General features: G+C 40.8%; 1 protein-coding gene across 1 annotated transcript in view; it reads left to right on the forward strand.

The window, feature by feature from the left end:
* The window catches only part of LOC135221665 (golgin subfamily B member 1-like), a gene marked incomplete in the record, with an annotated part of 242075 nt that overhangs the window by 190720 nt on the left and 29008 nt on the right, over positions 1 to 22347 (forward strand). The window contains 1 exon segment of the mRNA XM_064259372.1: positions 21017 to 21154. Coding sequence (XP_064115442.1) covers positions 21017 to 21154 — 138 coding nt within the window.

Below are 22347 nucleotides of genomic sequence, written 5' to 3' on the forward strand. Positions count from 1 at the left end.
GAGAATTTAGGGGTTTTACAAACTGAATCCCCATCCACAGAGGTCCTGGATTGGCATCTTTGACCCTCAGCAGCCCTCCCAGCCATCCAAAGACATATGGCAGAATTTCAGCAGGAGGAGAACAGTTTGATGGCAAGAGATTTTGTTCTTTTCTTAGCAAAATCATTGTCAACAATCCTTAGGGACATAGTGTGGAGGATGAAGGGGCAATGTATTACAGGAATTATATTGGAATTTTACAAAATACAGGACTGTGCCACCCCGCCCAGAAAACCCTAGATAGCATCCCTGTATCCCCATGAGTGAAAGCACTGTCCAATACCTTCTGCTTTAAACAGCAAATAGCCAGCCTAGTGAGAGCTAAAAAAAAATAGGCCCAGTGGTCTAGTTAAACTAGTTAATAATTATGATTTAAATAGCACTTAGCAAGTGGTAAACATCATTAAACAGTCAAATATCAAATAGTAAGTAATCAAACTTCTAAATCAGCAGTATGATGATTTTGGCTTATGTACAATGGGCCATTTTAAAATTAGTATGTAAAATAAGCTGAAATTTAGTTATTTCCACATTTTTATACTAAGGAAAACTCAAAAATATTTCTTAGGATATGTCTGTGTGAATCCATTTACAGAATTCTCAAGAAATAAACTTTATCACTTACGGATACATTAAGTGACCTGCTTACCACTCATCAAAACTTTGGAAACTTCATTTATAATAAATGTTCTTATCATATGTGAAAAGTTAAGATGCTTTTACATTTTTCATCCTTCTAAAATTCATATAATGACTAATGGCTAAACAGGCTGATTATTTATTTCACCTCAAACCTACCACTCAAATGCAACCCACATTTGCAGTCTTCTAATGTCCCAGATACTGCAGTCTTTTATACATAGCATTTAACTGTTTTGCTTTTCATGTGTCCATGGCACTGTTAATAGCTGAGCAGAATTCCCAGACTATTATTCATTCCTTGTTTCAGTAGGTCTTCCACTTATTTCATCCTTCTCACCTCAGTTTTCATTTTATGTGATCTTCAGTTACATTCTATCCTTTAACAGGTTTATAATTTTTTTCTAAATTACTTTTCATGTTCTGTTTTCAAGTATGATTACTCTGCATCTTCTTCTGAGGACAATGTTTCTTTTGTAGCAGTTAGCAATAGAGTCAGTTATTTAAGTTTAATTGGGTATTATTTTGCATACGCAGATCCTCCTGTATTTATGAATGAGTTACTCTCCTAACAGCTGTTCGTATATCGAATTTGTTCATAAGTTCAACTTGGTATTCACAAAATCAATAGGTTCAGTACTATTTATGTTTTTTCATTAGTGGAGGTGGAGAAGCTTTTGAGGTTGAAGGCATGGCTTAAAGAATTTGTCTAGAAGTTTGCATTTTTTTCCTTTTCATTTCTTCATAAATAATATGATAACACTGGACACACCATTGATTGTTGTTGCTATTTTTGAGAATCTCTCAACATCAGGGTTCTGATTCTCAAAAATAGTCAGTGCTTTTTCTATAAAAGAAAAGTCATTGGCTATCAATTTTGTTGTAGATATCTATAAGGGAACAAGTTCTTCTTTGTCATGGTCGTCTGTTGTTTGCATTTCTTCCAGTTCCATTAATTCTTCATTCATCAACTCCTCTGAATGGTTCTCAAACAGCTCATCAAAGTCCTCTTCCCTTAAATCAAGCTGTAACTTTTCACTTGTGTCAATAAGATTTTTAAGGATTCTCTTTGCCTCCTCATCTTGATTGAACCCTCTGAAGCTATTTACAAACTGTGGGCATAATACCTTCCATGTTTATATTACTCACCTCATGTCATGCAGCAACAGTATTCTTTATACAGTTGTTGTAACCATTCCAAAGGTCATGTAAGGTAACATGTGGTTTATCTGCCTCCTTTAATGCTTGCCTGTAAGTACAACAAGTGTAATATTTCTTGAAATTTGCAATTATGCCCTGATCTTTTTGCTAAATGAGTGAAATTGTGTTAGTGGGTAACTAAACAATTTTAGAATCTGGATGGAGATCGTCTATGTGTGGTGGGTGACCAGGGGCATTATCCTATATTAAGAGAATCTTGAAAGGAATCCCATTCTTGCAGCAGCACGGCTTGACTTCGGGAACAAAGTGATAAAAAAACCAGTCTTCAAATACAGTAAGAGTAACCCAGACTTTGCTCTTGGACATTCAGATTATGGGTAGAGAATTTTTTGGTATTTTTCAGTGCTTGTGGATTTAATGCACGATGCCTGAGGATAGGTTTAACTTCAAGTCTCCCAATGCTTTGCTACCCTGTGGTAAAGTTAGCCTATCCTTCACCACCTTAAATCCTGGCATCGTCATCTCTGCATGGCTGATGTACTTTTTTTTCTGGCATTTTTTTCCAGGAAAGGCCTGTCTCATCAGTAATGAAAATTTGCTGAGGTTTATAACCTTCCTTATCAATTATTTCCTAGAGTATCTAAGGAAATTTTTTGGCTGCTGCTTTGTTGCCGATCACTGGCTCACCACTAATGGACACTTGATGCAAGGTATTGCATTTTTTTAAATGGTGAAACTACCCGTGACTTGCAGCAAGTGTTTCATCTTCAGTGCTTTTACCAGCTTTAGCCTTCAGGTCATTGAAAAGGCTTTTGTTTTTAATGAGATAGCTTGATGTTTTTTACCACTACCACTATCATTGCTTGCTTTATGCTTGCCATTAGCCATGGTAGATAACCAATGCTCTAGATATTTCACGATAAAATCATACAAATAAATTGAAGCACAGAAGATAACATCATAACCACTTGCATAGACTCAGGAGTTTAGTGCAGCATACTGGCGTATTGGCATCAGCTGTGGTGTTGTTCAGTATGGGTAGCACTTCTAGGATCACAATTTACTTTTCCTGGAGTCAGACCTGAGCATCCATGGAAATTGAGATTGCTCCAAGAGTGAGGACTGGGAGTGATAACTCTTACCAGGATCACAGCTGGGACCTTGAGAGTGTTTGAGTTAAACTGCAGAGAGAGTAGCAATAGTAGTGTCCATAATGATAGGATGACCTCTGCAGCAGTAGGCAGTGACCAACTGATGCTTGCACTAATGACACCAACCATAGCACTGCTCTAACTGATGGAATTGCATCGCTGGATCTCTTGGATACCTGGACTTAGGAGAGTAGCAGGTCAGGTGATGTTTCTTTTGTAACAACTGAAGATTCCCTCATGTTGAATAAGAGTGGACTCTACATTTGCCTGGAATTAGTGATGCACCCATGGACTGGAAGCCCAGACCACAACTTGTGGACTCAGACAACCTTGTCGAAGAAGAACAACTTCAATAAGAACTAAGGCCAAATGGTGAATGTGAGCTAACCCAATGAAGATGTACCTGAAGCAGCATCATCTCTGTAGGTTGAGGCCTCCTCAGAATTTTTTTTATTTGGTCAGCAAAGTTTTCATTTTGAAGAAACAGCACAGCAAAGACAGACCCAGCACGAGCATGCTGATTTAGTTCTTGCTGTATATCGCAAAGAGATTTTCACACAACAAATAGTGTTTATCTTTGTTGTTGATACATTCCATAAGAAGATAAAAGGGTAAAAGTGGCTAGTTTCAGACCGTCATGGATGGCAGGGGTGGTAAAGATGGAAAGGGTAGAAAGAGAGGCTGGGATTCTGAGTTTTACTTTTGGAAAATACACAGATTACTGTTTGAAGTTTTTGCCTTGTGAATTTTGTTTTACAGTTTGCGTTTTTATTCTGTTAAATATTTAGTACGTACATGGTGTAACTGTTTGTTCAAACGTGACATTTTAAATTTTGTAATTAATCACATTTGAAGTATGGTAGTAAGGAATAAAAAAATTACACATTACAAAACTTTACAGCCTATAATACTGCAGAGGACTTTATTTTAGGTACTTATGGCTTACATTTTCTTTACCTTTGTACACATTTTTATTATCAGTGGATGGTTGTTTCAGATGGTTCTTTTTTGTAAGGTTTTTTGACTCCTTGTAATTTATATATCTCATCTATCCTGCCTATCACAATCAGCTTTCTTGCATTCTTCAACTTGAACCTTCCTCCCAAATTGGAGTTTGGATTTTGCCAATAGGAAAACTCGGCAACAATAGGCTGTAACCAACAGGAGCCTGCAATCAAGAGGCAATTATCTGCTGTAGACACATATGCAATATTACTGCTATTGTTTTTTGGTCTATTAGACATAAGACTGCAGTGTCTGGGCCATTCAAAGACTGTGAATGTTTGTAGTATATGAGTGATGGGTCTGTATGAAAAGATTTCATTGTTTTTGCTACAAATTTTCTTTTCATATCAACCAAATATTTTCTATATCTGCTTTTCTTACAAAAATATATAACAATCTGCCGGTAATATTGGTATTTGTCACCGTTATAAATTACTTTTAGAGAATACATTCTTATTAATTGACTGTTTGAGAATACAAATTGTATAATAAAAGGTTTTATTGGATAGTTGAAAAGATTAACCACAATGGTCTTTAAACCAATTTGACAGTGCACAATGAATGCTTTTAGTCTGTCTGGCCATATTTCTGTATGAGAATAATTTGGAATGCCAACTTACCTATAACTGACTATTTTAATAGTACTGTAAGAATTAAAAGCTGATTTAACTTAAATCTATTATAAAAGGAAAAATTGCAGTTTGTTGTGGTGGTCAGGTTTAGTCACAGCACGCAGTGCTAATGCTTTATAGCAAAATATGTCATTTAGTAAAGCTTCAATAAGGTCCGAAAGAGTTGGCATTTCTGAATTGCAGGTTTTTTATTATAAGGATTTTGATTTTAGTATTGATTTTACTCATCAGAACCAGCACCAGTTTGGTCGTCGTTTGTTACAAATGAATCCATCAAATTTTTTTACTTTTTAATGTATTTTCTACAGAGCTCAGCATAGTGGAAATGTTCTGAATGAAAGTATCACTAATAAATAATCGTCATTTTAATTTAGTCGAAGGTAGGATAAAAAGTGCACTGCTGTAGACATGATAGAATTTATATAATTTTGTGTACAAGATAGCTTGTGTCAGCTGAGTCAGGTATTCTTTTCTATCTTATAAGAAACTTTTAAAATGCATTGGTATGAAATCTCTTTTAGCAGTGCAGTAATTTGAAGCAGAAAGATATTTAAATTTTTGAAAAACAAGTTATGTAAGTAACTTATCAAATAATTAACCAAATAATTACATAGGTATAAATTTCTACTTTGTGCAGCTGCTCAAAATTTGAAAATTGCTATAACACTTTTTTTTTTTTTTTTTTTTTTTTGTAGACAGTTTGCCCCGTCCACTACCTGAAAAGACTAGGTATAACACAGCAAAAGCAGACAACTTATTTCTGCTGGTCAATGACTAAGCAGGTTGTTAAGCAGCTCATTGGATTTGTTTTTTCACTGGATGTCAGACACTACTGTGTCTAGTATTAGATATTGCAGTGAAGACTGCAAGACAACATATGTCGGTGAAGTACAACAGGCATTCGATTTGTGCTTCTTGCAAAGGACAAGTTTGTTCATCAGATGTTAATTGTGAAGAATGTAAAGACTGGGATAATGAGAAAGGCAGCCACTAGGGCTGAAGCTAAAGCTTCATTTAGTCAGGGGGATTCTCCAAAAGTAGTAGTTGATTTACCTATTCCTTCAATGCCTGTGAATGCTTTTTCCCTTATCTCCTGTCCTCCAACTTTTCCAGTTACTCCAATCCCTGGCTCCCATTCTTACAAGCCCAATGTCATTGCCAGCTTAGAGGCTCATGTAGATTGTAAATTCAGTCTCCTTGTTAATACCATATCCCAGATTAGTGATTCAGTTAAAAGTCCTAATGGACAAATTTAATGGTGTTGGTGTCAGTGTAAGTGTAGTGTCTATTGCAGTATGTTCAGAAGAGGTGGCTATTCATCCCACTGGCACTCCTAGACCAAGGTACCTGCTAAACTCCCCTGCTCACTTGAGAGGAAGGAAACTTGTAGTCCAAGGGAGGTCGTAGGGGTTTGCCCATGAGTAGTTGCTTCCTCAACTGAGCCTGTCATTTGGAAGTCCAGGACTCGGAGGATTTCCATTGGAAAGGTGTCCGTGTAGATGTACATAATTTGTCATCTAGTAATTCAGATTCACTTGGAGCCAAGAGGCGCAATAGGCGCTTTTCTAATGTATCAAGGCCATTGGAAAGGCATGGTTCCTATACGGAGGATGTTTTGCCCCTATCCATAAGTGAATGATGGAGCGAGGACACAGTCTGTATCCAGTGTTGAAATGCCCAGAGTGTGAGCTCCCAATGTATGAAAGTTCAGTGTATGGGCGCCTAGTGTCCAAGCTCCCAAAAGATCAGCAATCAGTGTCCAAATGCCCATCACAGGGCTCCCAGTGTCCAGGCACCCTGAGGCTTGAGTGTCCAGTGTATGAGCACCCAATGTACGAACGCCTGGGGTCTGAGCGATCAATTTGCGAATGTATGTTGTCCAAGCACCCAAAGTTTGAAAGTTCTGTATAGTATGAGCACCCAGTGTACGAACGTCCCATGTTTGAGCGTCCAGTCTGATAACCCAGTGTCCACGAATTGGTCAGGGCCTGTGAAGAGTTTAGTGTACCATTGTTCAGTGTGTGAGCACCCAGTATCTGAGCGCCCTTATTCGATGGATTCAGCTGATGGGGTGTACCCACCAGCCATCAAGAGGTTGGTGCCACTGGTAGCTGGCGTGACAGGTGTTACTCCTGTCACTAAGGATCTGTCTTTGGCACCAATTCAACAATGTTTGGGTAATATCCCAACTCTTCTTCAGAAACCTTCTTCGATGTCACAGGACCCCTTGGACTCAAAGGCGTCCTCAATTTCCTTGAATGAAGAACCTATTGAGGATGAACAGCCTACTTTGAATTATTCTCTGGGCTCCACTTTCTTGATGCGTCAACCTGCAGGGACATCCAAGGTACCTCTGATGATGCTTTCCTCTTCCTCCAGGAAACCCTTGTTTGTTTCCCTCTTGTTTGATATGTCAAACATATTTGTCTTATGTTACTGGGGAAACTCCTTCCTTGGGAGTTTCTGTTGCTTTCCAAGGGGACTTCTCCAGTTCATGCAACATGTCACTCAACATTTACCTCAGTTAGAATGTTGTTCACTGCCTTGGAATTGGGTCATTTGCTCAAAGACATCTTCTGGGTGTTCAAGGTCATGTGTTTCTTTGATTGGACAATAGGAGTTTTGGTCAAAACGATTGAAGACTGTACCTCTCTGTAGCAAAACTTCACAACGGACTGGTTGGGAGTGCTGGTATGCTCCGACAAGGCTGTACAAAACTGTGCACAGGAACACAACCATTTTTGCAATAGGGGTCCTTAAGAAGAAGGATTTATGGTGTTCATTCACCTCTAAAGGAGTACAATAATGCCCAAACATATGCAATTTGAGTTGCATGAATTCACAATAGCACAAACTTTTCATTGGGACCTAACTAATTATCATACGCAAGTTGTTCACAATAGCTCGAACATTTGCAAATCCTCCAGAAACACTGCAAAACCCTGCAAAAGTGTTTATGTTTAATTTATTATGTAAATTTTTAAGTTTTAAAGGCTTTCTGTATAAAATCTTTATTAAAAATTTATTATTTGGATTTTTGTACATGCATTAATATGATACAAAGTTAATTACAGCACCTACAGTTAGTGCATATACGTACTTTTACAAGATGCATTACCCATTCGCAAAGTTACTGCACTTTTCAAATATGATATCCATTTAGAAACTTTAATTTCTGAAGTATCTACTAGTATACTAATTTAAGTTTTCATGCTTTTAAGTGTAAAATCAGTATGAGATTCTGTGTATACTATTTATATTTTTGAAAATATATACAAAGGCAGTACATAATTCAGTTTTTGTCACTGTATAAGACCTTCATGATCAACTAGAAAAACATATCAGACAAAATTGAGTTGTCATCTGCAAAAATGACCTTCTTAACCCAAAGCACTGGTACAATCTGTTTGTACCATGTTACGTAATTACAGAACATACAGTTAATGTACTTTCAGAAGATGTAATCCCATTCACACTTTTTAAAGATGATACCCCTCCAGATGTATGTATTTCTCTCTCTCTCTCTCTCTCTCTCTCTCTCTCTCTCTCTCTCTCTCTCTCTCTCTCTCTCTCTCTCTCATAGTTAGCCATCACACTAGTACATGATTTTAAATTGATTGAAAATTTACCTTCACCCTCTGCAAACATTACATATGTACATAGATGTTTTCTTTATTTCATTGAATTGTGTACCTACATTTGTTATAACAGACTTATGAAGTTTACCTAGTGATGTAAAGAAAACTTCTTTTACTCTGAGGGAAAAAGAAAATGGCCTTCCATGAATTAGGAGTAACATTAGTATATGTATGAAAATTGATACGTCCTGTATGTACTATTTCTTTTTTAAGGGTAATGTATTAAACTAACTTTTAAATCAAATTACAGTAACTTGAATTTCATTTAAAAGTTAGCTTAATACTTAGGGAGCATGATTAGGGTCGTATTTAGTGTTCAAACTCTAGAAGTAAGCATTTATTAGCATTTTTAGAGACTGTGCCGAACTTACACGAAACTTCCCCTTATGCAAGGGGGTCTAGAACTTAGCCTCATGTAAGTTCGGGGGTATTACTGTAACTTCCTCGCAGATTTCATCCCATGTATATGTTCCTTTAGATAAGATGATCACCTCGAAAGAAGTAACTCCCTTGCAGAGGTCAACCCTTTTATTTGCTCCTTTAGGTAAGATAAGGATCTGCCCTCAAGCTACTCTGGAGAAAGTGATAGCCAAACTTCAGAAGTAGTCGACTCAGGACTTACTGACTCAGTTGGCTAAGAGAACAAGAGTGCCAGTAAGAACTCGTTCAGTTTCAAGATCTGTAAAGACGTCCTCCCATCTGTCGCAACATCCCTTTCAAGGGGGCAGAAGCTGCTTTCAACCTCATCCACAGTCCAACCTCAAACCAGCACAGTCCAGCAAGACGATGACCATTAAACCGCCATTCGCAAATGAAGACAATGTCCTCTGTGGCCTTGTGGGTGCAAGACAGTTTCATTTTTGGAACAAGTGGAAGATTGGGAATGAGTAACCTTGGTTTCTGGAAGTTTTGAAAGAGGGCTATGTTTCCTGCACAACCTTGGGTTCTGGAAGTTTTGGTGCCTTTCAAGGAGAAACCATCATTAGCAACCTCTCCTATCAACTTAGAAGCCTACTCAATAGGCTTGGAGAGGTTTCATACATTCAACTTACCTGTCAGATATATACATAGCTATCGACTCCGTTGTCCCCGACAGAAATTCAAATTTCGCGACACTCGCTACAGGTAGGTCAGGTGATCTACCGCCCTGCTCTGGGTAGCAGGACTAGGAACCATTCCCGTTTTCTTATCAGATTCTCTCTGTCGCCGGTGGTATCAACATTGTTGTTACTACCTCCTGACTGGAATTCTTTTTTCACAACGCTTTTGATCATCTTTCGACTGATATTTGGTGACGTACTTGGATCGTTGTTTGGCATTCGCTATCGTGGACTCTTTTTTGGACTTGGTTTTGGAATTCGTGGATATGTCTGACTCTAGTGTTAGTTTCAGAGTGTGTGTGAATGAGGGCTGTAAGGTGAGGATTCCAAAAGCTTCGGTAGATCCTTACACTACATGCAGTGGTTGTAGAATGGTTGAATGCTCGATTGAGAATACGTGTAACGAGTGTGAGAAACTGAGTGCACAAGAATGGAAGAATCTAACTTCTTACTTGAAGAAATTAGAGAAAGATAGAGAGAGGAAAGCGGCTTACAAAACCCGCAAACTGTCTAGTTCTGTAGCTTCTTCCTCTGATAATTATGCCCATTCTGTTTCAGCCCGTTCACAAATTGCTAATCCCTCTGGTTCTGCTTCGGAAATAGCGGAACTCAGAACTTCCCTTCAGAAAATGCAGGAAAAAATGGCAGCATTGGAAGGTAAGGAAAGTGAATGTGGTTTCGCTAGTGATTTTAGTGTCCCCAGTGTAGTGGAGGGGGCGTCTGGTCGTCTCTGCGACGCTCCCAGGCCTAGACCTCTTCCAAGCTCCCTGGCCCGGAGGAGAAGGAAAGTCGAAAGCCGTACGGGGGTTGTGGAGAATCCCCAACGATCAGGCGTCCCTTCGGCAGAATCTATTACATCACAAACTGCCAAGGACCGCTATAGGAAAAGCGTCCTTCGAGAGTGCTTTTCGTCATCTAGTTCGCCCTCTCCGAGAAGAGGATGGAAGGAGTCGAAACTTTCCCGTCCGCTGAAGAGGAGTATGAAAGAACATGAGCTCAATTCTAGCCCCGAGCGCTTCTCTGAAGAAGATGCGCCTTCGGTAATAAAGAAGGCTAGAAAACAGTCAGACTCTGGGTCTGGAGGAGATCCTAGAGCACCTTCCAGATCTCCCTCTCCTGATTTGAAAGATTCCTCAACCAGGAAAATTTTAATGAATATGCAGGAGCAATTAGCCTCTTTGGTAGGAGTTTTTTCTAAGGAGCCTACTCGTAAGAAGGATGATAGGCTTCCTATTAAAAGATCTAAATACCGATCTCCTGTCACGCGCAACGAGCCTTCCGGAGGAGGTGTCGCACAGGCGACCATCTTTGGTGGGAACGGAGCGTTAGACAGGAGAGAAGTAAGAAAGGAAGTTATTCCTGCCAAGCGTTTGGCGCCAGCCAGGAGCCAGGCGCCGAGTAGGCGCAAAGAGCCAGAGTATTCGGTACAACGTTCAAGATCTTCAACCAAGCGCCAAGATTTAACTGAAGAAGAAGAAGCTCCTGTTAGGAGTAGAGCGCCTGCTAAGCGCAATGTACTTGTTAAACGAAAGGCGCCTACCATGATCAATACTCCTACTAAACACCAGGAGTATTCAGAGCTAGTTACGCCTTCCAAAGATCAGGAGTATTTGGAGCGACATACTCCTGCCAGGCGCCCAGGAGTCTTCTGACCTCGATACTCCTCCCAGGTGCCAGGAGTATTCTGAACTTAATACTCCTCCCAGTCGCCAGGAGTATTCTGAACTTAATACTCCTCCCAGGCGCCGGGAGTATTTGGAACGATGCGCCTACCAGACGCCAGGAGTATTCAAAGCACGTTGCGCCTGCCAAGCTCCAGGAGTATTCCAAGCACGTTACTCCTTCCAGGCGCCAGGAGTATTCTGAGCGAGATACTCCTGCCGTGCGCCAGGCGCATTCCCTGCATGAAGAGCCTGACATCCGACAGGAGTCATCCAAGCGTCAATCTTTTAGCAAAGAGAGAGTAACTCTTAGTCCCTCTCCAATTAGAAGTGCTTCTTCAGAAAGGAAGAGATCGAGGGAAGAAACAGAGGAAAGAAGGGAGCCTTCTCCTTCCGAGCCTATGAACCCAGAAGATGCCTCGGAGGATGAAATGATTATTAAGGAAGGATTTTCTAATTACAAAGTTCTTTCGTCCCTTCTTTTGGAAGAATATGGAGATTCTTTAACGCCAGCCGCTCCTCCTTCTCCACGCTCTCCGTTTTCGAGCACGAAAACACACAAGTCTTCCTCTTTCCTGAAAATGAAGCCTGCTATATCTATGAGGAGGGCACTACAATCTCTTGACTCCTGGTTCAAGAAAAAGAAGGAGTTAGGAAGGACAGTCTTTTGTATGCCTCCTGCTAAACTTACGGGGAGAAGAGGCATATGGTACGAAACGGGAGAGAATATGGGATTGTCTCTGTCCGTTTCAGCTGAGTCAGACTTCTCGAGTTTAGTAGACTCATTGAGAAGACACGCCTTAAATTCAGCAAAAGTAACATGGGGTCTTTCGGAAACGGACCACCTCCTCAAGGGACTTTTTCACACTTTAGAAGTTTTTAACTTCCGGGATTGGTCCCTTGGGGTTCTTGCCAAGAAGTCTCATGAAAAAGGAAACAACTGAACCCAGAAACACCTTAAATAGCATCCTCACATGCATTGATAAGGCTGTTCAGGATGGATCGGCTGAAGTATGCTCCCTCTTTGGTGCGGGAATTTTAAAGAAGAGGGCGGTTCACAGTGCTTTCCTCACGAAGGCCGTCTCTCCTTCGCAGAGGTCCGCCTTATTGTTTGCGCCTCTCTCAGAACATCTTTTTCCCTCGCAGTTGGTGAAGGACATTGCCCATTCACTGACTGAAAAGGCCACTCAGGATCTCCTTAGACAATCCTCAAGGAAAAATAGACCTGTGGCCAGTGAGGAAAAGAAAGGGGCTCGTCCAGCTCAGCAGCAGCCCTTTCGAGGAGGCCTTCCAGCTAGATCTATCGCCAGAAGGAAGTCAACTGAGAAAAGGGGGAGGTCTTCCTTCCGTCCCTTTAAGAAGGGAAAGTGAGAAATCTATCCTCCAAACACCTGTAGGAGCCAGGTTAAATTTCTTTGCGAAAGCCTGGGAAGACATAGGATCAGATCCTTGGACGATGTCAATCATCAAGAAGGGTTATTACATCCCATTAAAGGACAGTCCTCCCTTGACAACATCACCGAGGGAACTGTCCGCCAGATACAAGGACCCTGTTCTGATGGATACTCTTCGTCAAATGGTGGAACAGATGTGGGACAAAAGAGCAATAGAGCTGGTGCTGGATCGCAGCTCCCCGGGGTTTTACAATCGCTTGTTTCTTGTAGCAAAGGCCTCGTGGGGATGGAGACCAGTACTGGATGTAAGTGCGCTGAACAAATTCGTAAAACAACAGAAGTTCAGCATGGAAACGTCTGCTTCAGTCCTTGCAGCACTGCGTCAAGGAGATTGGATGGCGTCCCTAGACCTTCAGGACGCATATTTCCACATCCCGATTCACCATTCATCGAGGAAGTACCTTTGATTTATGTTCGAGGGAAGGATCTATCAGTTCAGGGCCCTGTGTTTCGGCCTTTCCACGGCTCCCCAAGTCTTTACGGACGTGATGAAAAATGTATCAAGACACTTACATTTGAAAGGGATAAACGTCTCCCTGTACCTGGACGACTGGCTCATCAGAGCCAGGTCTCAAAAGCAGTGTTTGGAGGATCTGTCAACAACACTGGAATTGACAAAATCATTGGGATTGATCGTGAACCTCGAGAAGTCTCAGATGATCCCCAGCCAGAACGTGGTTTATCTGGGGATTCAGATGGATTCTCGGGGTTTTCAAGTTTTTCCCTCTCAAGAGAGAATAAGGAAAGGCTGTGCCACAATATCGAGCTTCTTAGGGAAAGAGCGCACTTCAGCGAGGGAATGGTTGAGCCTTCTGGGGACCCTTTCCTCGCTCGAACAGTTCTTTCCTCTAGGAAGACTACATCTCCGTCCACTTCAGTTCTTCCTGAGAAGGAGTTGGAGTTGGAAGACAGGACAGCTCTCGGACACGTTTCCAATCTCGGAGGAAATAAAAAATCATTTAAGGTGGTGGTTGATTCCCTTAAAAGAAAACAAAGGAGTATCCTTGGAAGTACGGAACCCAAGCCTGACATTGTTCTCAGACGCGTCGGAGTCGGGCTGGGGTGCAACATTGGGATCCAAAGAAGTGTCAGGCACCTGGTCGGCAGAACAGGTGTCATGGCACATAAATTGCAAAGAGCTTTTAGCAATTCACCTTGCGCTAAAGAGCTTCGAACACATGGTCAGAGGCAAGGTAGTACAGATAAACTAGACAATACTACGCTCTGGGCTTATGTCAAGAAACAAGGAGGGAGAGACTCACTCTTTCGCTCTATACGAGCTGGCAAGAGACCTGTTGATTTGGGCGAACCAAAGGAAGGTAGTTCTTCTAACGAGGTTTGTCCAAGGGGAGAGGAATGTGAGAGCGGACAGACTGAGCAGGAGGCTCCAGGTCCTTCCCACAGAATGGACACTCCACTCAGAAGTCTGTCAGAGCCTTTGGTATCTTTGGGGGAAGCCTCAAATAGATCTGTTCGCCACATTCCTCTCCAAAAGGATAGACACATTTTGTGCCCTAGTAGAAGATCCCAGGGCTTATGCAACAGACGCCTTTCTCCTGGACTGGTCAGGGCTAGATGTTTACGCTTTTCCCCCATTCAAGATACTGGGGGAAGTAGTCAGAAAATTCGTGGCATCCGAAGGAACCAAAATGACTCTGATTGCTCCGTATTGGCCATCTCAGATTTGATTCACAGAGGTAATGGAGTGGACAGTGGACTTCCCCAAATCTCTTCCAAACAGGATAGATCTGCTCAAACAACCCCACTTCGAGAGGTACCATCAAAACCTACCCGCTCTTGCTCTGACTGCCTTTCGACTATCGAAAGACTTGTCAGAGCGAGAGGGTTTTCTAGCAAGGCGGCAAGCGCAATTGCTAGAGCCCGCAGATCATCTACTAGGCGAGTGTACCAATCGAAGTGGGAGGTTTTCAGAAGTTGGTGCAGGTCGAAGAAGCTGTCCTCTTCCAGTACCTCTGTGACCGAAATTGCGGATTTCCTTCTGTTTCTTAGAGAAAAGTCGCATCTCTCTGTACCGACTATTAAGGGGTACAGGAGTATGCTTTCAGCAGTCTTTAGAAACAAGGGATTAGATTTAACGAATGATAAAGATTTGCACGACCTCATTCGTTCCTTCGAAACATCAAAGTCAGTGGAACCTAGGGTTCCAAGCTGGAACTTAGATGTGGTTCTTAAATTTCTATCCTCCGAAGAATTCGAACCACCACACACTGCTTCATTTCGTAATATCACTAGAAAGTGTTTATTTCTGATGTCTCTTGCAATGGCAAAAAGAGTCAGCGAGTTGCACGCCCTTGAATCACGAGTCGGCTTCAAAGGAGATTCTGCAATTTGTTCATTCCAGTCTCTCTTTCTTGCCAAAAATGAAAACCCTTCGAATCCCTGGCCCAGAAGCTTCGAGGTAAAAGGACTTACTAGTTTGGTGGGCAGAGAGGCAGAAAGATCCCTTTGCCCAGTTAGAGCTCTTAAATTCTATCTGGACAGAAAGAAGCAGTTGGGGGGTTCGCAAAAAGGTCTTTGGTGCTCAGTAAAAGACCCCAAGAGAGCAATGTCCAAGAACGCCTTAGCCTTCTTTGTTAGAAGTGTTATTACGGAAGCTCATAAGAATTGTCCAGATGATTCTTTTAATCTGTTAAGAGTGAGAGCCCACGAAGTAAGGGCAATCGCAACGTCTATTGCGTTCCAAAGAAATATGTCCACTTAAAAATATTTGGATGCAACTTATTGGAGATGCAACTCTGTGTTTGCATCTCATTACTTAAAAGATGTGCGAGTTACGTATGGGAAATGTTTTTCTCTAGGTCCGTTTGTGTCAGCACAGACGGTTCTGGGTAAGGGAGCTAGCACCGATCCTTAATAATGTATGTAACCCTCTTGTTGGATGTGTTCTTGAGTTTCCTGTGCATGGAAGTGTCCAGGTTGTCGCACAGGCGACCTTCACTTCTCTTCACTAGGAGATCGAGTGACAGCTGACTTTTAGAGGGGTACAAAAATTTTTTTTTTGTACTATGTATGTGTGGTTATTGAGTTTTTGGTTGTTTGCTAAGAGTTTGGGGATAGCTCTTGGCAATCTTAGAACTAACACGGGTGTTAGGTTCGGGTGATCGGGATTGGTTGTGTGCTCCTTAAATGAAGGCGTGTTGTCATATACGCGGATTAGCACCCATTGACAAATGCCAGTTAGGCTCTGTCGAGTAAGTGGATGAGACCCCATCGACAGACCCACAAGAACTCTTGGCCACAGATCACTATCTCGCTAAGGCTCTTGAGGTGAAGCAGACTCCTGGACAGTAGTCACGAAGTCTTCCACCTGATAAGGTAGGAACCAAGGTCTATAAATACCTACAACATCTGTTGTTTACCTCTCTAGTCAGTAGTTAGCTGTCTCTTGCCCTCCACCAAAGGGTGTCAATCAGCTATGTATATATCTGACAGGTAAGTTGAATGTATGAAAATGATATTGTTATGATACAATAAAGTTTCATACATACTTACCTGGCAGATTTATACATAGCTATCGACTCCGTCGTCCCCGACAGAAATTCAAATTTCGCGGCACTCGCTACAGGTAGGTCAGGTGATCTACCGTCCTGCTCTGGGTGGCAGGACTAGGAACCATTCCCGTTTTCTAATCAGATTCTCTCTTCCACCTGTCTCCTGCGGGGAGGCTGGGTGGGTCTTCAATTGTATAAATCTGCCAGGTAAGTATGTATGAAACTTTATTGTATCATAACAATATCATTTTTCTACCCTTCTCGAGAAGTTTCACCTCTACTCGAGAAACAAGTTGTGGAGGTGGTCGAAGACCTTAACACAGAGTGGTTTTACACGTGCCTTTTAGTTGTCCCCAAGTCACTGGTGGGATGGAGACCCGTCCCGGATGTTAATGCCCTGAACCTAATAGTTCAAACAACGAAGTTCAGGATAGAGATAAACCAGTCAGTCCTGTTAGCCATCCATCAGGGGGACTGGATGATGACGATAGTTATGCAAGATGCATGCTTTCATGTTCCAGTACACCCAGAATCAAGGAAGTATGTAAGGTATTTTCCAGGACAAGGCAGCCTTTCAAGTAGTACTTACCAGGGTTCCTGCCCTTTTGACAAAATGGCTTCAGTTAATGGGAATCAATGTAAGTGTTTATTTGGACAATGGCTTCTACACTCCTCATCAAATTCCCAGTGCATAGAGGACCTTCAAAAAAAGATTCATCTGGCCCAGGACTTAGGGCTACTGATCAATTTCAAGAAGTCTCAACTAGTTTCTCTCAATTGAACCTCTATTTTAGAATGAGGATCGATTCTCTGAATTTTCAGTTTTTTTACGTCACACCAAAGGATCTAGAAATGCCTCCAGAAAGTCCAAAAATTCATCTCTCACCCATCCTGCTCAGCTAAGGAGTGGATGACCCTTCTGGGAACACTGTCTTCCATAGAGAAGTTTATGTCGTTGGGAAGGTTACACACCAGAGTACGTACTACAGTTCTTCATGAACGGCCAACAGGTGCATGAAGAACCTTTCTGAAATCAAGGACCTTCATTGGTGGTTGATAGAAGACAGACTCTCAGTAGGAAAATCACTATATCCTCTGAACCCCACCCTAACGTTGTATTCAGATACGTCAGATCTGGGTAGGGAGCTCTACTCAATGACTTGGGAGTTTCCAGGAAATGGTCGCCAGCCAAAAGAAATCTACACATAAATATGAAGGGATTTAAGGCGATACATCTGGCATTTCAGAGCTTCTCAGCAGCAACTTACAACAGGATGTCGGGGTCCATTCGGACAGCATGACTGCACTGGCCTACATCAGGAATCAAGGAGGCACCCACTCTTTTTTTGCTGTACTAAACATCCAAGGATCTCCTGATATGAGCACAAGACAACTGAACCATCATTGCGACCCTTTTCATTCAAGGAAAGTTGAACATTCTTGCAAACGAATTAAGTCGTGGCAAACAGATTCTACCAATGAAGTGGACATTGAATCCACAGGTGTACACAAAACTGTGAAAATGGTGGAGAAAGCCTTCGATAGACCTGTTTGCAATGTTGCAGAACCATCATCTCCCTCAGTTCTGCTCCCCAGACCTGGGTCCACAGGGATGCAATGTTTAAAGATTGGTTGACTTGGATATTTACAGCTTCCACCATTCAGCATGTTGAGAGAAGTGTTAAAGAAATTCATCTCTCACAGCAATCCAACGATGAATGGTTTCCCGATCTTCTCGGCCTCTTGGTAAAATTTCCTCGACTTCTATCTCAGAGGAAAAGTTCTCAGACAAGCTCATTTTTACAGATTTCACCAAGGCTTATCCACTCTCACTCTGACAGGCTTCAAACTTTCAGGGAGTTTGTCAGAGCAAAAGGATTTTCAAGAAAAGCCGCAGAGGCAGTTGTGAACTGTAGGCAACGATCTTCTGTTGCAGTCTACCAGGCAAAGTAGTCAGTATTTTGAGAATGGTAGTGAGACGATACCATCTCATCTTCTAAGATCACTGTAATGCAAATTGCAGGTTTTTTACTATTTCTGAGGTCTACCATTAAAGGATACATGGCTATGTTAAGATCTGTTTAAACATACAGGATTAAACCCGTCCACTATTCAAGATATCAGAGATTTGGTGAAGTCATTGGATACATTGAAACAACAGAAATCCGCATAAATTGCCTGGAACTATTACATGGTCCATAGATGGCTTTCATCCCTCCGTTTGAACCTGTAGACTCCTAACTAAGAAATTTGACAAGGAAGACTATTTTTAATTGCTTTAGCAATTGCCATGTTCATTTGTTATCAAGAGTTTAGTTGATATCCTGGGTCCAACAGATCAGGAGAGTGTGCTTTGCCCAGTGAAAGTGCTGAAGATTTATTTTTAAAGGACTAAAGGGATTAGACATCCCTACCAAAATCTTTGGTGCTCAGGTAAGGACCCAACATGGCCCCTTTCCAAGAAAGCCTGAACCTTCTTTTTAAGAACCTTGTTTTCTGAAGAGTATGTGACCCTGTAGTAGGGGTGTGAGAATACTACCAGTGTAGGTCTTGCGTGTCATAAAAGGCAACTTAAAGGACAGCTGCTGCCTTGCAGTCTTACTTTTTAATTAAAAGGCTAGGCCCACCGCCAATAACTGTGTTAGCTGCTGCCTTGCAGTCTCACTTTTTAGTCAAAGGCTAGGCCCACTGCCAATAACTGTGGTTGATGACAGCAAGGGCATGTGGTTGTAAAAACCCCTTTGCCAAAAATAAACCATACCTGATGTGAGGAAGGTAGTGGAGAAGGTGAATCATGCAACTGACCCCTAAATGTAGGGATAACAGTGGGAAAGAAGATTTCAGATGCGTATGAGAAAATTCAAGAGGATACTCTCCCCTTGTGCAAAGTCAAGGCCCATGAAATAAGGGCAGTTGCCACTTTGTTGACCTTCAAGTGGAATCACTTTCTCTCCATTATCATGCAATCCACATTTGCTTGATGCAAGTTGGTTTTCACTATGCATTACCTTTGCGATATAGAAACAGTGTATGAAAAACACAGTACACCATGCCCATTCTTCACAGCTGGCATGGTACTGGGTAATGAAGGATAGGAGACATTCCTTTCTTTTCTTTTTTTTGCTATCTCTCCTTGATTGGGATTGCTGAGTATTTTTTGGGAAGCCTGGGAGTGCTTTGTTGTGAGTGCCTTCCAGTTGTTGTCTTTTAATGATTGGGTTGGAGACTTTTGATGTGGTGTAGAGTTATTTGTCTGGTTATTTGTTGTTGTATTGTGCCCAGGGTAAGGGCACATATACATAAGTACATATACGTATATTTATAATTACTGTTCGCTTGTCATAGCTCTTTTTGCCTCACTTTCACTTTCATTTGCCGCAGTCCTTTTTAACAAAACCTATCTAAGGAACTTTGTTTCTGCCTCCCTTTCAAAATGTTGCAGAAATGAGTCAGGCAAGTGTCAATAGAAAGAGTGGAAGCACGACCAGTAGACAATTTATCAGGGTGTTTCTTTTCAATGAAATCAGAAACATCCTGCCACTTAGCCAACACTTCCTTAATCTCCCTTGAAGAAATGAATTCCTCCGGTTCGACCTCCTCCTCGCTACTAATGTCTTACAATACCTCCAAATGTTGCATCGTTTGTAGCTCGATCAACTCCTCAGTCGTGAGTTCTTCTTGATGCTCCTCGACAAGGTCATTGACATACATCTGCCTTATCTAGCTCCAGCCCCATGGACTTACCTAGAGATACAATCTCTTCCAACACAGTGGGATCGGGCTAAGGCTGCAGATCGAACCCTTCAAAATCCCTTTCAGCTACAGAATCAGACCACAATTTCTTCCATGTTGAATTTAAGGTTCTTCGTGTTACACCCTGCCATACATCTTCAATAATTTTCAAACAATTAACAGTATTGAAATGGTCCTTCCATGCTCATATTTCTTGATAATTTCATGCTTCATCTCCATCTTCAACGTGTGTTTTTCTTCTCACTGCCAACCTTACCACTTGTTTTTTTAGGACCCATCACTTATTACAAAGAATGTTCACAAATACAGCGAAAATCACGAAAATAACGCAAACACAACACAGGAAATGCCCTGGAGATGTGTACGGAAGTCAACAACCATGTGAACTGAACGAATGAAGTGGACTTAGAGCACTCCCAAGTGCTCGGCCATCTAGCGTTAGCATCTGTAAGCGTGCTAGTATCTCAATATTGTGCTTGTATCTCAATGCAAAATTTTGCTTGGAGGCGCTCGTATCTCGGAATGCTCATGTGTTGGAGCACTCGTATGTTGAGGTATTACTGTTATTACATGATCAGAGGCCTCCCTCCTCCCCACGCGTGGACACAGAGTATAAACGAATTGACTGCTATAGCTGTGTTGTACCTATTCTTCTCTGGTAGTTGGCGGGGTAAACTGTCTACACCTAAAACAAAAGAGTACTACTGCAGTTCTTGAATTTTGAGCCGCTGCATAAAGTAGAAACTTATAGCTATGTAATTATTTGGTAAGTAGTATACTATATAAAATTTATTTTATTTTAAAAATATAATTTTTCTCAAGGAATTCCAGATTTGCAATTTATTCTTTAGGAAATTGCTTTGATTGCTGTACAATAATATATTTGAGGTTCAAGAATTGCCTGTGAATCTTATACGTATAGTAGGTCCTTCCCAAGTTTCAATAACATCAGTTGTACCATAAAGGTCAACAGATCAAGTTGATGAAACATACCTTGTAAAAGAAGCAGTTTTTTTTATCCAAAATTATCATCTTGACTTGATATAGCAGTCAGAATTACCAACTTTGTTTCCAGCTTTGCCTTATATAGTACTATTGCTTTGCCAGTTCATAGACTTATTTATACACTACCATCTTGATATTTTATCACATCTTTCATTTAGCAGAATTTTCTTAGTTGCATGTTTATGTCTGGCTTGGGTTCATGTGATATCACATGCCAGATTAGTTTTTATTTATTTTATTCAATTTTCTTTGCTCACGTAACTTAGGCAAAATACAAGCAGCTTCGTGCAGCCTATCGTGCCAAAAAGAAGGATAAGACTGCACAAAAGGAGTTCACCCAGCAATATTCATCACAAATCAAGGAACTCTATAATACCTCCAATGCTCTAGAAGAAAATTATAAGGTAAGGTAATATGTAATTTTTATCACAGCTATGTTAGTAAAAATGGGTTGCAGACCTTTTAATATGTAATTTTTCCATTACATTGGGTTGGTTGTATTTTCGAGTGAAATAAGTATTATCATTCACTCACTTCTTTATTTTGTGATGAAAGAAGACAGACAGGCACAATAGACTAATTGTCCAAATCAAGCTCTGTCACAGACCAGAGCAGTGAGTTACACATTCATTTAGTAAAAAGTATGAATGACTGACCAGTAAAGTTTCTGTCATATATGTAGTATACATTATTTAGTGTGTGGAAAAGCTTCCTTTTTGAATATTGGAAATATTTAGCTTGTCACTCAGAGGTGAGTTAATTTCACGGAGAAAATTATGTCTTTTGGATATTTATGAGGAAGATACAGGAGGCTCAGAAGCAAGAATATTATTGTATTGGATTTTCTTATGTATTTGACAAATAAAAGCCAGAACTAATTTCTTCATGAATATTTAGCTTTATGAAGAATTTGTTAGATGTGTATCTTTTCATACCTTTTAGAATCTTCCCAGTGATTTGTCCAACTTCAGTTTTTTCATGCTCAAATTTTTTCCCCACAATGAAGAACAAGCACCTCAGACCAGCCCTTGGAAACTATGTTATAGTCATGGAACTTTTCTTTATTCATTATTTTTTAGTGTCAGCATTAGCAAATACCATTCTCTCATTGTAGATCATTAAAAATTTTATTTAATTCCATTTCCCTAGAGAGTTAAACATAGTACAGTATATACATATTTAATACAGCATTCAAAGAGTGGTACATAATTATGCCCTTTGGACAGTGCTGGTTAGTTTTAAAACTGTATTTTGTCACTCATAGCAATGTAAGTTGTGGTAGATATAAAGTGTATGTGAAATTTACTAAAAAGAAAAAACTCATACTTGCTTAACTCATTCAGGTGCACTAGAATTTTCTTGAGCTATGATAAAAGCTGTAAATTGTACATTTTGTCTGGTAATAGTTTTGCCTGGTTATCAGCAGCATTGAAGATAAGGGCATACAGTTAGATACACAAAAGAAAAAAAAGGGCATCTTTAAAAACTTAATATAAAACATAAGTGTATGATACAAGGTTAATATATAGGGAAGACTGCACAAGAGTGGAAATACGGAGGTTCCTGGTGCGGCTGTATGCATTTGACCCGATATTAA

The sequence above is a fragment of the Macrobrachium nipponense genome, chromosome 3 (assembly GCF_015104395.2).
Source record: "Macrobrachium nipponense isolate FS-2020 chromosome 3, ASM1510439v2, whole genome shotgun sequence".
In the NCBI taxonomy this organism is placed as follows: Eukaryota; Metazoa; Arthropoda; class Malacostraca; order Decapoda; family Palaemonidae; genus Macrobrachium; species Macrobrachium nipponense.